Source organism: Panthera uncia (assembly GCF_023721935.1).
Source record: "Panthera uncia isolate 11264 chromosome B2 unlocalized genomic scaffold, Puncia_PCG_1.0 HiC_scaffold_24, whole genome shotgun sequence".
Classification (NCBI taxonomy): Eukaryota; Metazoa; Chordata; class Mammalia; order Carnivora; family Felidae; genus Panthera; species Panthera uncia.
Window position 1 is genome coordinate 68901784 of NW_026057580.1, and position 14368 is coordinate 68916151.

General features: G+C 37.5%; 1 protein-coding gene across 9 annotated transcripts in view; it reads right to left on the bottom strand.

Annotated features, from left to right (window-relative positions):
* The window catches only part of CDK19 (cyclin dependent kinase 19), a 190643-nt gene that overhangs the window by 49309 nt on the left and 126966 nt on the right, over nt 1-14368 (bottom strand). For all 9 annotated transcript variants that reach the window (XM_049654166.1, XM_049654165.1, XM_049654173.1 and 6 more), the window contains 2 exons: nt 10698-10808; nt 8020-8160 (listed from right to left, as the gene is read on the bottom strand). In XM_049654166.1, coding sequence (XP_049510123.1) covers nt 8020-8160; nt 10698-10808 — 252 coding nt within the window. The remainder of the gene's footprint in view (nt 1-8019; nt 8161-10697; nt 10809-14368) is intronic.

Genomic DNA, 14368 nt, shown 5'->3' on the forward strand with positions numbered 1-14368 from the left:
TGGACAGTGGCAGACCCAGGATTAGAACTCAAGTCTCTAAGAAATGCACTGCAGGCCAGGGTTATGAGAACAAAAGTGGACCTGGAAAATGCACAACACTTAATTGATTTATGGCCCTCACCTCCAGAAGGCTTCTACTTAGATGAATGCTTAGTCGAGAATCTTACCACCCAAAATAATCACCATATGCAATCTCCCAAAGAAATAATCAGTTCATGCATATAAGATCCCTTCTTGATGAAGACACCATCACTTTCAATAAGAGATCCTGAATCAACCTACGGTGCCAGTCACACAGGATGCCTGTGGTAGTGATCACCCTGGTATATATATACGTTTGTCCAAACTGATCAATTTGTAACTAAAATGGGTACATCTTGTTATATGCAAATTCTACCTCAATAATAGTAATTTAATAAAATAGTATGCCTGAAATGGTTCTTCAGTTTTAAACACAGGCCTCAAAGTGCTGGGGGTCCTGTCTGTAGCCCTTGATTCTTAACCAGCTCCTGCTATTCCTGCCACTGTGGAATGTATCTAGACTATCACCTCTTAGCGACTTTGAAGTTAGTTTGGCAAACCACCTTCTAGATATGTGGGTTTGTCAGTACAGGCTACGGTACTGTGTTTGTCTGACAGGGATCATCAAAAGAGCCCTGTCCCTGAGCTGAACCTTAAGAGGCCTCATCCCCTTTGAAGTTGGCCCTCTTAGAAGTGTAATTCTTAGTGTGTATCACCTGTCTATGGAACAGATGGGACATTACACTTCAACTCAAATGGACAGATGTGTATTCTGCAGAACACTCCCATGACTGGGCTGTGGGTGTGGATGGCGGAAAACCTGTCATGCCAAAAAAATCACAGCCCACCTGTGACACAGGTATATGTCACAGTATCTAGAGCACCTTGAGAAACACTATCTCACCTGATCGTCACAAGGCCCTGTGTACTGGCAGAACAGGAGTCCCTGCACAGGGATGACATCACTACCATCAAAGACCTTCAGGCTGGAGACATGAACTGCTGGGCCAGAGACTCTCAAGGGCCCAGCTCTAAGGAACTAGTAAGGAACCAAAGGTCACCAGCAGCAACCCCAGTGTAATTCTTCAGCATGACAAGATCTGTAATTGTCCAAAGTCACCTGAAATTGCAAGTTAGAAAATAACCAAGCCATATTTTCCTTTTTCGTTGTTAGCTCTGAATTCTAAAAGAAATTATAATGATTAAGTCATATTAAAATAAATGCCACTTTCTGCCATAATTCTTTAATTAGAATGTTAATTTAATAAATCAAATAAAAAATAATAAACAGGCTCTACTTTGTAAAGTAGAAAGGGCTAGAGTTGTAGGCTAAAGGAACTGTGGTGGCAGGGCGGGGGGCGGGGGAGGAGAGCGGGACACCTAGGTGGCTCAGTCAGTTGAGCATCCGACCTCGGCTCAGGTCATGATTTCACAGTTCGTGAGTCTGAGCCCCGCATCAGGCTCTGTGCTAACAGCATGGAGCCTGCTTCAGCTTCTGTGTCTCCTTCTCTCTCTGCCCCTCCCCGACTCTGTTTCTCTCTCTCTCTCAAAAATAAACATTTGAAAATTTTTTCAAAATAAAATTAAAAAAATAAAGGAATCCTGGGAAAGGCAGTTGAAAGAATGGGCATCTCTGGATTGCTGGTGGGATCCAGAATAATGTACAGAAGCTTCTACAGAATGGAAATTAGGAGGAATTCAGGAACTCTGGAGCTAAGACTAGGAGATGAACAACTGTACAAAGTCCCTATCATTATTTCAATTTTATAAATGAGTAAACTGAGGCTTACGGATCAAGATTAGCTTTCCTAGAAATGTATATATGTTTTTTAAGTTTAAGATCTCCAAGCTCCCATTTCGTAAGAACTAAGCGAGGCTAAAGTCTAAAACAGTACTAAAATTCTTCAAACTGCCAGCATGATGGCTCCAGTCAGATTTTAAGGGTGTCTTTGCAGTGTGGCACATTCACTTTGTCAGGCCCTCTTTAGTATACACAAAATTAAAGACTTAATGTATCTCCCTGTCGGACAAGGTATGAAGAGCTGCACACAGATATTTCTAGACCATTCTCCAACTGCAAAGCACTTAATTTCATCAAACTTTCACAAAGATTAACAGTACAGTACTTCTTCCCCAGCTGAGTAGAAAAGAGGCCATCTGTGAGTTTTGTACATTGGACTTTCATACATGACATTCCTAAAGAGTCTTCGAATGCTCTCTCTTAGCTGATGAACTATAACATTTCTCGTCAGCTACTTGTTACAACTCGGCAGCACTAGTGACCGTGGGAAACTTAAATTTTTCTTTGCATTTTTCCCTGTTTGACACAAATGCGAGAAAAAGAGAATAGAAAGTAGTAGTGATAAGCGTAGGCCTCAGACAGTTTAACAAAGATGGGATCTCTAGATAGGTTCAAAGTGAAAAATCCTGGATCTCAGTTGAACACACCCTCTAGATTTAAGAAGATTAAACTTGTAGTTCAATAGTGGGTGTAGAAGGAATGGAGGGCACAGGAGAGGAGAGGAAATGCAAGGAACATATGCCAAATTCTGGAAATAAATCACTAAAGAATGTTTGCAAAAGGGAAGGGATAATTGGTACATTATAATATTTTTTTTAGCTCTTTAGAACCAGAACTATCCTCTTGCCACTCAAGCAACTTTTTAATATGGAAAGGAGGGACTTGTATTTTTCTTTTATATTTCTACTAAATAGGACAATAATAGGATCCATTTTAAAGTCTCTTAAACTTGGTGGTAGGCAGCTTCGGACATGGTTTCCAATATCCCCGCCCCCAGTAAACACACCCTTGTGTAATTACTTCCTGTGAGTGTGGGCTGGAAAAGTGACCTCTGGTGATGGGATGTCACTTCCATGATTCACTAACAGAAGACTGCGACTTCCATCTTGCTAACACACACTCTCCACCTTCTTGTTTGCTCACTCTGGTGAAGAAAACTGCCATGTTGTAAGATGGTCTGTGGAGAAGCTGAGGTGGCAAAGAACCAAGGAAAGCTTTCACCTTCCACCGATCAGCTCAGGAGAAAATGAAGCCTTCTAACAACCACGTGACTGAATAAGGAAGCAGATGCTTCACAGTCAAGACTCCAGGTGACTGCAGTCTTTTAAGGAGACTGTAAAACAGGATCCAGATAAGCCACGCCTAGATTCCTGACCCATAGAACCTGTGAGATGATAAATATTTAAACATCTTGAAAGCCACTGAGTTTTGGGGCAAATTGTCAAACGACAATAGGTAACTAATACAGACTTACAACATACATAGCCAACATGTCATAGACAACCCAGAATGCTGTTAAAAATCAAGTATTCTGGGGGTGTCTGGGTGGCTCAGTCGGTTAAGTGTCCGACTTCAGCTCAGATCATGATCTTGCGGTCACGAGTTCGAGCTCCCCGCCCCTTAGGGCTCTGTGCTGATAGCTCAGAGCCTGGAGCCTGCTTCGGATCCTGTGTCTCCCTCTCTCTCTCTCTGCCCCTCCCCCACACGTGCTCACTTGCGCGCGCGCTCGCTCTCTCTGAAAAATAAGCATTAAAATAATTTTTTAAAAAAATCAAGTATTCTGCCTGAACGAGCAGGTATCATGAGGAAAAAAATAAAACAAAACTAAAATAGCTCTTCATTAGTTAGTATGACAAAGTATCCAGGGTCATATATTACACATTTCTCTATAGCTAGAATATCTATTACATCATTTCCTTTAACCAGCTGAATTACATTTGACTCTAAGAATTGGCAAGTTTATTATTATTATTATTACTACTACTACTACTACTACTACTACTGACCTCTAATAGAATAAATAAGTCTTTAGGTCTGTGTCAGAAGTGATTTTTTGACAATCCAAAAGTGCAGTAGATGGTAACTAATAACAAAACCCAAAAGATTACTGGCTACAAAATTATTTTCTCCCTCAACTAAATTTCCATGCACTATGTTTGCAAAAGATATAGTTATCCGTGCTCATAGACTTCAAAAGAGTACAAATTCACCCACTATTATGAACAATAATTACCATTCAAAACTAAAGTTAGAGTTTTGGTTTGGAACCACCACAAATATTTTTTAAAAGTCAAAGCAGGTCAGGGCCCTAGAGCGTTTACTCAGATCTTTCATTTGATAAAGACCTAGCATTTATCATGTTTTAGGTACTGAGATATGATAAAGTGATGAAGAGATGGTTTAATGCACAGTTCAGTTTATGCCACTGATCCAGTAGCAAAACTCGTAACCAAGAGGCTGTAAATCTACTTAACAATACTACCATTTAGCCACTATTTCTCTTTGCTAAAGAATAACGTGCAATTGCCAGATGCTTTGCTGAAATTCAAGTAACTTATGAGCACAAACAATATGCCAACATTAGGAATACAAAAATTAGTAAGATATGATCCTTACTCCCCAGGAGCTCATAATTTTGAAAACAGGATCAACTATTTATCTTGGCATCTTTCCAACCTACCCGAACAGTAATCTCATAAAAGTGAGTCATCCTATATTTCATCTTCTTACTCTTAGCTATATCCTGCTATAAAATTAAAATACATCTTTTTTTCCCTTGGTGTTTACAAGTTCCAAATATTTATAGACTTATGTCTCTACTTCATTGTCTCAGCCAAGATAAATATATTTAGCTCCTCTTCTCCTTTCTTTTTAAAGCAATTCCTCAATGTAAGTAATATTTTTAGTGACTTTGTTTAAATTCTCTACTTCTGGTAAATTTTAGGATCCATATGATATAGCTAACTACTATTACAGATATATAATCAATCACAATGAAAAACCCCAATCTTCTTTGATGATATAATGTTTCTTTTGTAAAGTCCAAAACACTGATTTTTTTATCTAGTTTTTAAAGTTGGGGGGTTATATTATTACATTGCAAATTTACATTTACTCTAACACCTTTAACTCTGGATCTTGCAGAGACGGTATATACTCTGAAATAATTGTGACTAACAAATAGTGTAAAGCCCAATTTCTTATGTCAATGGGAAACGAAGCATTAAGAAAAACCACTCACCGACTGAAACTGCAACTCTATTGCACAAAAAATAATTTTTTGCATGTCCCCATCATGCTTTCAACACCACATTCATATGTGATATGCTTTGTATTTCTATACTTACTAGAGAATCTATCTCAAGTAAACATACAGTTTAAATCTTCTACTCCTGAAAATACTTTGGCAAAACCATGACAATGTGGTCCAGCTATCAGTACTCATGATCAGCGAGAAGAACTGAGTAGGCTCTCACAGGGTAGATTCCTACTTCAACATCTAGCTCAAGTGGCAGCTCTCTTGAAACTTTCCCTCATCCCCTCCTCATAACCTCTTCTAAGCTTGAGTAGCATTTAATCTGTGCCTATCACGTAGCCATGATCACCATCTTTCTCATCTATCTTACAGCATAACTTTATGCGTATGTCGCGTTTCTTCTCTGAGAGTAAACTCCAGAGAAGGTCTTTAATGCAATCGTATGTGTACTGTCCCCATATATCCTTGCTTTAAACACACAAGGTAATAATAAATGTTTATTGAGGACAGTGTGTTGAAGTATAAATATGTTACTGGATCCAGAAGCATACTGTAAGAATCTATTCTTACTCATATTAATTCACTGAGGAAATATTTACTCAGTACCTGTTGTGTACTCGAGTACGGCTAGTGTGCCAAAAGGATTCATAGACCCTGCTCTCTCAAGAAGTGTATGGTCTAGAAGATGATCTAAGACAGCCACTATAATACTAACAGATAAGTGCCATAAGAGAAGTAAAGAAGTACAACGGCAACCAACAAGGAGAGATTATTGGGGCGCCTGGGTGGCTCAGTCGGTTAAGCGTCCGACTTCGCCTCAGGTCATGATCTCACAGTTTGTGAGTTCAAGCCCCACGTCGGGTCCTGTGTCCAGAGCTTGGAGGCTGCTTTGGATTCTGTGCCTCCCTCTCTCTCTCTGCCCTTGCCCAATTCACACTCTGTCTCTCACGCTCTCAAAAATAAATAAACATTAAAAAAAAAAAAAAAAATAAAAAAAAAAAAAAAAAAAAGAGAAGGAGATATTATTTCCAAGTAGGAACGGATACGAGGATAAGTTTTAACTTTTGTGCAAGTCCTCACAGACAGGTAGTATTTGAATATGTACAGATGGGGTAATAAATAAAGGTCATTGAGGCAGGAAATCTCAGGATGACACAGGGGACAATCAATAGTTTAATGGTATAGTGTAAGCGAAAGATTACAGGATTGGGATAAAGAAAAATTCTAAAGACAGTTGGAGCTATATCTGTTATGGCCTTGAAAGCCCAATAAGGAACTAGAGCTTTAGTCTGTAAGCAATGAGGAACTATTTCAAAGTTCTTGATCAGGAGCTGTGTAATTATCCAGAAGGTCTACAGTGGATGGAAGGGAAAGAGATTGTTTGCAAGGAGACAAGTTAAGAGGCTAGTACCATACCGCAAGAAAGAGATAATAAAGGCCTGAACTCATTCCTATGAGGCACTGGAGATGGAAATAGACAGATGGAAGAGAGAGTTTAGAGATGAAACTGACAAGATCAGGCAAGGCCTAGATGTACAGTGCAAGGGTTTGCAAGGGGTAAAAGAACTTTCTAGGCTGAGAAAAGGGTGATGCCGTAACTAATATAGACATTAAAGCAGCAGCAAGCCAACAAAGAGAAAACCAGGTCCTAGTCATCCTGAGTTTTAGTCCCAGTGGACACTCAGGCGACAACATCAGAAATAAAATGTGTGAATCTATGCTATGGAGAATAAAATACACAGTGTTGTGAAAAAAAAGAGAAGAGTTGAAATTAGTCAGTCTTCAATAAAAGATTTTGATCAATGATTCAAACATGATCATGACCTCAAAAATAACTCACATAGCTTATGTTAATTACATAAAAAATTAATGAAGGAGAGGGTTTGATCTAGAACAACCTCATGTAACCACAGAAAAATGTGCTGATTCATGGTTAATAGTAAAGTGGATAGGTGGAAGTCTGTGAGAACTTTACAGTTCAAAATTATGAGGTGAAATGCATCTGTTGAAATGGTAAACCCATCTTTGTGGTCACTGGCATTTGGCTCCAATTTATCTTCAATGCCACAGCAAGAGACGGTCAAGTCAGATGACAAGGCCTGACAATGTAGCCACAGGTACTAACTAGATCTTCTTGTGTATTCATTCCTTTCTATAATAAATACTTTTCCTCAATTAGTAAAACTGAGTTGACCTAGATTCATCCCTACCATATCCCTAGAATCTCCAAAAGCCTAAGAAATAATGATCTTGAAACCATTTTTTCAAAGAGAGTTAGGAACAAAACTTCCAATTTTAAACTCATGATTATTACAACTATTCAGTACCCATATTTTCTTACAAATAAACAAAAAAAAATCTCATCAACATAAACTAAAATAACAACAATGCAAAGATAACTGGCATAGAATCTGACATTAACAAATGTTTGTTACATGTGTACTGAAAAAAAGGTAAAACCAAACATTTGATTTGTTCATAATACTGATAACAACCTTTATTGATAATACTGACAACATTCTATTTACTGGATGCAGGGTCATTATTTCCGTTTAGCTCTTAAGGGAAAAAAACAATAAGAACTCAATCTTTAATTATTAATATTTTTACTGAAAATGAGCAATAATGTGAAGCACAAAATGGACTGAAAGGTACTTATTTTACATGTGACTATTCCATTAAGATTATACCAATTATGCATTGAAAACCACACAGACATTTTATAGCTATGCATAAATATAATGAAAGAACATATACCAAATGTTAATAATGGTACTCTTTTAAGCGTAGGCTTATGGGTGATTTTTATTTCCTTCTTTTTTGGTTTTATGTTCAAAATTTTCTATAATCAATGTTCATAATAATTGTACCAAGAAGAAAAGGTATTTTTAAAAAGAGGTCAAAAAAACCATATTGATCAATTTAAAAGAAACATACTTACCAGATCTCTGTGAAGCACCCAATTTGCATGGAGGTAATGGATACCATCAAGAATCTGGTAAAGTAATGATTTGACCATAGATCTTGGCAACTGCATGGGCTTTTTATTTGCTTTTGATGCACGGTGAAACTTAATAATGTGCTAAAAATTAAAAAAAATAAAACATACTATTATAACATAGTCTCTGCTAATATTTGTATCAATAAAACACAATCAAGTCTACAATAAATTCTCTACATTTAAAAATTACTTATTAAAGGCTAATAATGACACAAAGAAAAATAATTTGAATGATAAGGGACCTATACTGGGGGTGAATGTGACAATGTTATTGTGGGTATAATAACTAGATTTACTGAAACCAGTAAGATTTTCATTAAATAGAACCAAAAGGTAAAAAGCACTGATACTTAAAAGACTGCATAAAAACAGTACTAGTATTTTTTTTGAAAAAAAAATAGTATTAGTTGTATTCTCTACTGACAGAATGAAAGATTAAAAGAGAAGAAAAAAAAACTCTATAATTCTTTACTATATTTTTTAAAATATTTTATTTTAAGTAAACTCCATGCCACACATGGGGCTCAAACTCATGACCCTGAGATCAAGAGTTACATGCTCTACCAACCGAGCCAGCTACATGCCCTTAAATCTTTACTACTGTATAAAAAGTTAGCACTTAGTAAATCTGTATAATGTCACTGAAATATGTGTACATTGAATTATTGCAAAAGTCCACCTTCTTTTGGCATAGGATGAAATTAGGATATATTCCTAGTAGTTAATATTAAATAGGAAATCACTAGAAAGGAGGAAGGAGAGAAAAAGACGGAATTCAACCTCATTGAAATAAATACAACTGGATCACTATATTAAAATTTTTATGACCACATGTTATTTTGTAGGTTATGATAACATCATTTTGATAGGGAAGATATGCTACCTGTCCCCCAAACCTCCACCTCCATCTTTGCCTCACTCCTGTGCAAAACACAACATGATGGGTATTAAAGGTCATGTAGGGGCGCCTGGGTGGCTCAGTCCGTTGAGCGACCAACTTTGGCTCAGGTCATGATCTCACAGTCCGTGAGTTCGAGCCCCACATCAGGCTCTGTGCTGACAGCTCAGAGCCTGGAGCCTGCTTCAGATTCTGTGTCTTCCTCTCTCTCTGCCCCTCCCCTGCTTATGCTCTGTCTCTCTCTGTCTCAAAAATAAATAAAAACATTAAAAAAAATTAAAAAAAAAATAAAGGTCATGTAAACCCCTATTGAACAACACTGGTAAAGCTGTCAATAATGCTCCACTAACTTAAAAATGGCCAAATGGCATAGAAAAATTTTAACCTATTAACAGAGCTTTCTTGCTTTTTCATAAGCTGTTTAACAACATGTACTTTATTTAAGGAAATAATAGAAAATTAGGGTTTATATGGAGGGGCAGTATCCAGAAAATATATAATAGGAGCTACACATATATAACTTTCAACATTTTATAGCCACAGCAAAAGAAAAAAAAAAAGAAACAGGTAAAATTAATGTAGTATATTTTAATTAACCCAGTTTATTCAAAATATTATCATTTCAACATAGAATCAAAATAAAAAATATTAATGAGATTTTTTTTTTCATACTAAGTCTTCAAAAGTCCGTGTGTATTTTATATTTACAGTACATCTCAATTTAGACCAGCTACACTTCAGGTGCTCACTAGGCACACATGGCTAAGGGCCATCATGTTACAAACGACATGGTTCTACAGGACCCGATCAGTCCAATGCACTGCATGTCCTTTCATCATACCACTGATGTTCAAGGTGAAGTACGTACATTATCAAGTAACTCTTGGATCCAAACCCACAAAGGACCCGGAGAAATGGGGAAAACATCATTTTTATGAATATCCATGAAAAGAATGGAGAAAAATTCACTGGACACTGTTATCAATATGCTGTAATAGCATAAACTCTGAAAGCTCCTTAAAGACCGAGAAGTCTGTCAAAGTTATTCCTAAACAGATGTGTGACTTTATGTAGATGACAAACTGCACTATGTTAAGTCAGAATTTAATTACCCAAAATTTGAACTTCCTGCCAAGTTTGATTTTTTTTTTTTTACTTTCAGCAACTCCTTGGATAAAATGTTTAAGCATCTTGATTCCCAACTTAAAAACTTTAGAATTGGAATTTGGGGCTAATATTTGTAAAACCATGTATGTACCTCGATTTTGTGGAGTCGGTTTTAAATGCCAAAATGTTGCAAGAGATTGACCTTAACTTAGGGAAATTATTCACAAGTATATAACTGGTGAAACTTGAACTACAGTGTGTACCACAAAAGAAAGCCATTTTCACTACACATATCAGTAAACTGCCATTAATTACTTGCATAAAATTACAGTTTCATACACATTAACACTTTCTGAAGTAAAATTTCTGAATATTACAAATACTATCTTCTCAGTATAATAACATGATAATGTTCATTGCTCAAATTCTTTTAAATCTGCATTTGCATTTATTTTTTTATTTTTTTAAATTGCATTTGCATTTATTATATTTATTTTGAACTCTGGTCAACAGAGCAAGTTTTGTTTTACGTGCATTAGTAATACGCAGTGCATACATTTGTTTCTCCATACCTAGATGAAGAGTCCTAAAAATAAAGTGAATTTAAACTTACCCACAAATCATGTTCTGCATAATCAAAGAGCAGCCACACCTTCCTGTCACTGTGAGAAAGGAACACCTTCTGCAATGCGATCACATTAGGGTGCTTCAATTCTCGCAAAAGCTGAATGCAAGAGAAAGAAGAGGGGTCACTCTCCTGCTAGCAAGGAGGGGGGAATGATGAACTTTCTATAAGTTGAAAGTGAAATCTTTGAAAATTTAAGCAAAATAAAAGGGAAAAAAAAACCCTAATGGGGCGCCTGGGAAGCTCAGCTGGTTGTCCGACTCTTGATTTTGGCTCAGGTCATGATCTCACGGTTCCTGGGTTCAAGCCCCACATCGGGCTTTGTGCTGACAGTGTAGAGCCTGCTTGAGATTCTCTCTCCTCTCTCTGCCCCTTCCTACTTGTGTGTGCTCTCTCTCTCAAAACAAATAGACAAACATTAAAAAAAAAAAAATACCCCTACTCAGAGATAAGTTCTGTCAACACCTTGGTGCATATCCTTCAATTCTTTTTCTATGTGTATGTGTATGTTTCTAAGTGGGATCACTTTGGGTCGCCTGGGTGGTTCAGTTTGAGCACCTGACCCTTGATTTCAGCTCAAGTCATGATCTCAAGGTTGTGAGATCAAGCCCTGCAGCGTAGAACCTACTTGGGATTCTCTCTCTCCCTTTCTCTCTGCCCCTCCCCTGCTTATGTTCATGATCTCTCTGTCAAAATAAGTAAATAAACATTTTAAAATAAATAAAATAAAATGGGATCATTTTAAGTAGTAATATGTAAAATGGTAAACAAAAGTAATATCTTATCACTAAATGATTAAATATATTTTGGAATGTGCCTATCTTTTTTACTGTTGGGGGACAGGAACCACATATTAATACTGTCTATATCTACTCTAACACAGTATGTGCTCAATAAATATTTGACAAAAGAAGGAAAGATATTTGACAATCTCTACACTAGAGCATGTGGTTGAGGTTTTTTTTTTACGAAAGCAGTGAGTATAAGATAATCTCTCATACCCACTGATTAAAAAAAAACAATTGGTGTGGAGAAGAGGTCCTATAAATAGAGAAAGGATAAGCCCGCACAGAGTAGAAGCTGCACCGTGATAAACAAGGAAATCATAAAAAGATAGACCGGATCAGCAAGTGAAAACTTAGCACCTGGCACTTAACAGGCAGTTGCCTGATAAAATATTTAGCAACAATAACTTTATCTGTCCAAGATGAAAGCCTATAAACATGCCTGCCACAGGCTGTCCTTAACCAGGGTTCAGATTTAACACAAACATATTCAATTTGATATTTTGAATGTCTTTTATTTATTTTTATTTATTTTTTTTAACTTTTATTCAGTTTTGAGAGACAGAGACAGACAGAGCATGAATGGGGGAGGGGCAGGGAGAAAGGGAGAGACAGAATCCAAAGTAGGCTCCAGGCTCCAAGCTGTCAGCTCAGAACCCGACATGGGGCTCGAACTCATGAACAGTGAGATCATGACCTGAGCCAAAATCGGACGCTTAACCAACTGAGCCACCCGGGTGCCCCAGTCTTTTATTTCTTTTGTATTTTATTTGAGAGAAAGAGAGACAGTGTGTGCATGTGAGCGGGGGCAGGGGCAGAGGGAGAGAGAAAATTCTAAGCAGGCTCCATACTCAGTGCTGAGCCTGACACAGGGCTCGATCCCACAACCCTGGGATCCTGACCCAAGCAGAATAAGAGTTGGACACACAACTGACTGAGCCACCAAGGTGCCCCTGAATGTCTTTTAAATATAAAACTCTGTGGCAGATACAAAAAGGGAGAGGGAGCAACATTTCTACTGAATACTTTGTGTGTAAGATGATTACATACACACACACACACACGTTTTTCTCTCATTTAATTCTTACAACTACCCTATGATGTACCTGGAACCTGAAGTCCAGTGTAATAAAAATAACTTGACTAATATCAAACACCTAGAAAGAGAAGAGGTTCGGATTTAAATAGATCTGCCTAATTCCAAAGTCCATGCTTTTTCCATTATGGCTGAAGTCCTTGTCTTCAATTCCTACAGTGTACTGGGCAAGACAGACATATAAACAGATCAACGAGACAAGAGAAAGATGAATTGCCTACCCATTCTAATAACTTTAAATGAGTAAAGTATACTTTGCATGCCTGTGCTGGAATTCTGTAAAAATCGTGTGAACTCCATCTCTGGAACTTTTACAAATTACTTCCCAGCTGCTTAATTCTTCACTACTTTTGACGTCAGGTTTCCCAGTTCTTCAATTCTCTTATTTTGGCTCTGTACTTCAGCTCTTTCTCTTCACCTGCACTTTGACCACCTTCCTGGAAAGTGCTCTACCAGCTCTAATTTGGGCGTGGTTCCCAGATATGACTCCCTGGGTTCTCCCTCAACCCACATGCCCTGAAACAGAGTTAGGATGGGCTGAGCTGCCCCTAGACAGCGGTCTACTTTTCACAGTCTGCCTCAGGATTCTATCCGTATTTCCTATCGGATCTAGGTAGAAGGAGGAGCTGGAAGGAAATATCCGGGGAAGATATAATAGTCCTACTCCCTTGGTGGGGAGGGAGAGAGGAGGGCGATTAAATGGGTGCTCAGCTATCAGCTGCTATCTGTTCCCTCTGCCTAAGAAATGTTAAACAACCCTGCGTCTTGCTTCAGATGCAAATATTAGACAAAACAGGCTCCTAATTAATGACTGAATCAGAGAAAGTGGCATTTTGGAGGGATGCAGAGCTATATCCAGTTTCCTGCTTTTGAATATTTTAGGCTCCCAGACTCAGTGGGTTAATACATTTAATGACCCCACTTGCCATGGTCAACCTTCAAGCGCTTGGACACTGGTAAGAAGCCTCACTGCAGGTGCAATGCCTTGTTACCCTCTCTTTCTCTCAATACTGATGAACTTAGAAAGTTTAGCTTTATTATGTCTCTACCCAAAATACGTTATCTTTGTTGCCTGCAGTGGAAGGGAAAGTGAGACTCACTTCTGCATCTAAACTAGGCTCTGACTTGTATGGGGGAGGGGATATCACATGTAGCAATATTTAATCAATATCTCTAAAAAATTATGTTTTCTGTGACTACAAACTGGTGATCCCTCTACAATGAAGCCACTTTAACTCCCATATTTCAACATTATTTTGAATAGGTAATACAATCCAAAAATCAAAAGTACTTAAAAGAGATCTCATTACCACTCCTGCCCCTAGTGACCCTAGTCCCTCTTGCCTGCTGGAATTAACAACTTTTATTAATTAATCCTTCCAGTGTTTCTTTATGGAAATAAAGCAAATGGAATACCTATTTTTAATCTGTCCTTATTTACTCAAAAGATAGCACTTAACTTTTTCTTAGCACAATCTATCTTAGAAATCCCTCAATATCAGAAATCCCTCAATTGATCCCTCAATCCATCAATGTTAGTATGTAGAAATCTTTCTTTATCTTTCTTACAGCAGCAATGTATTTCTAGGTCTTTTGCTTTCTAGGTTCTTTTTTTTTATTGTGGTAAAATATACATAACACAAAACTTATCATTTTAACCATTTTTCACTGTACAGTTCAATGGCATTAAGTATATTCACACTGTTGTGCAACAATCGCCACTATCCTTTCTTCAAAACTTTTTAGCATCTCAAACTGAAACTCAGTACCATTAAACA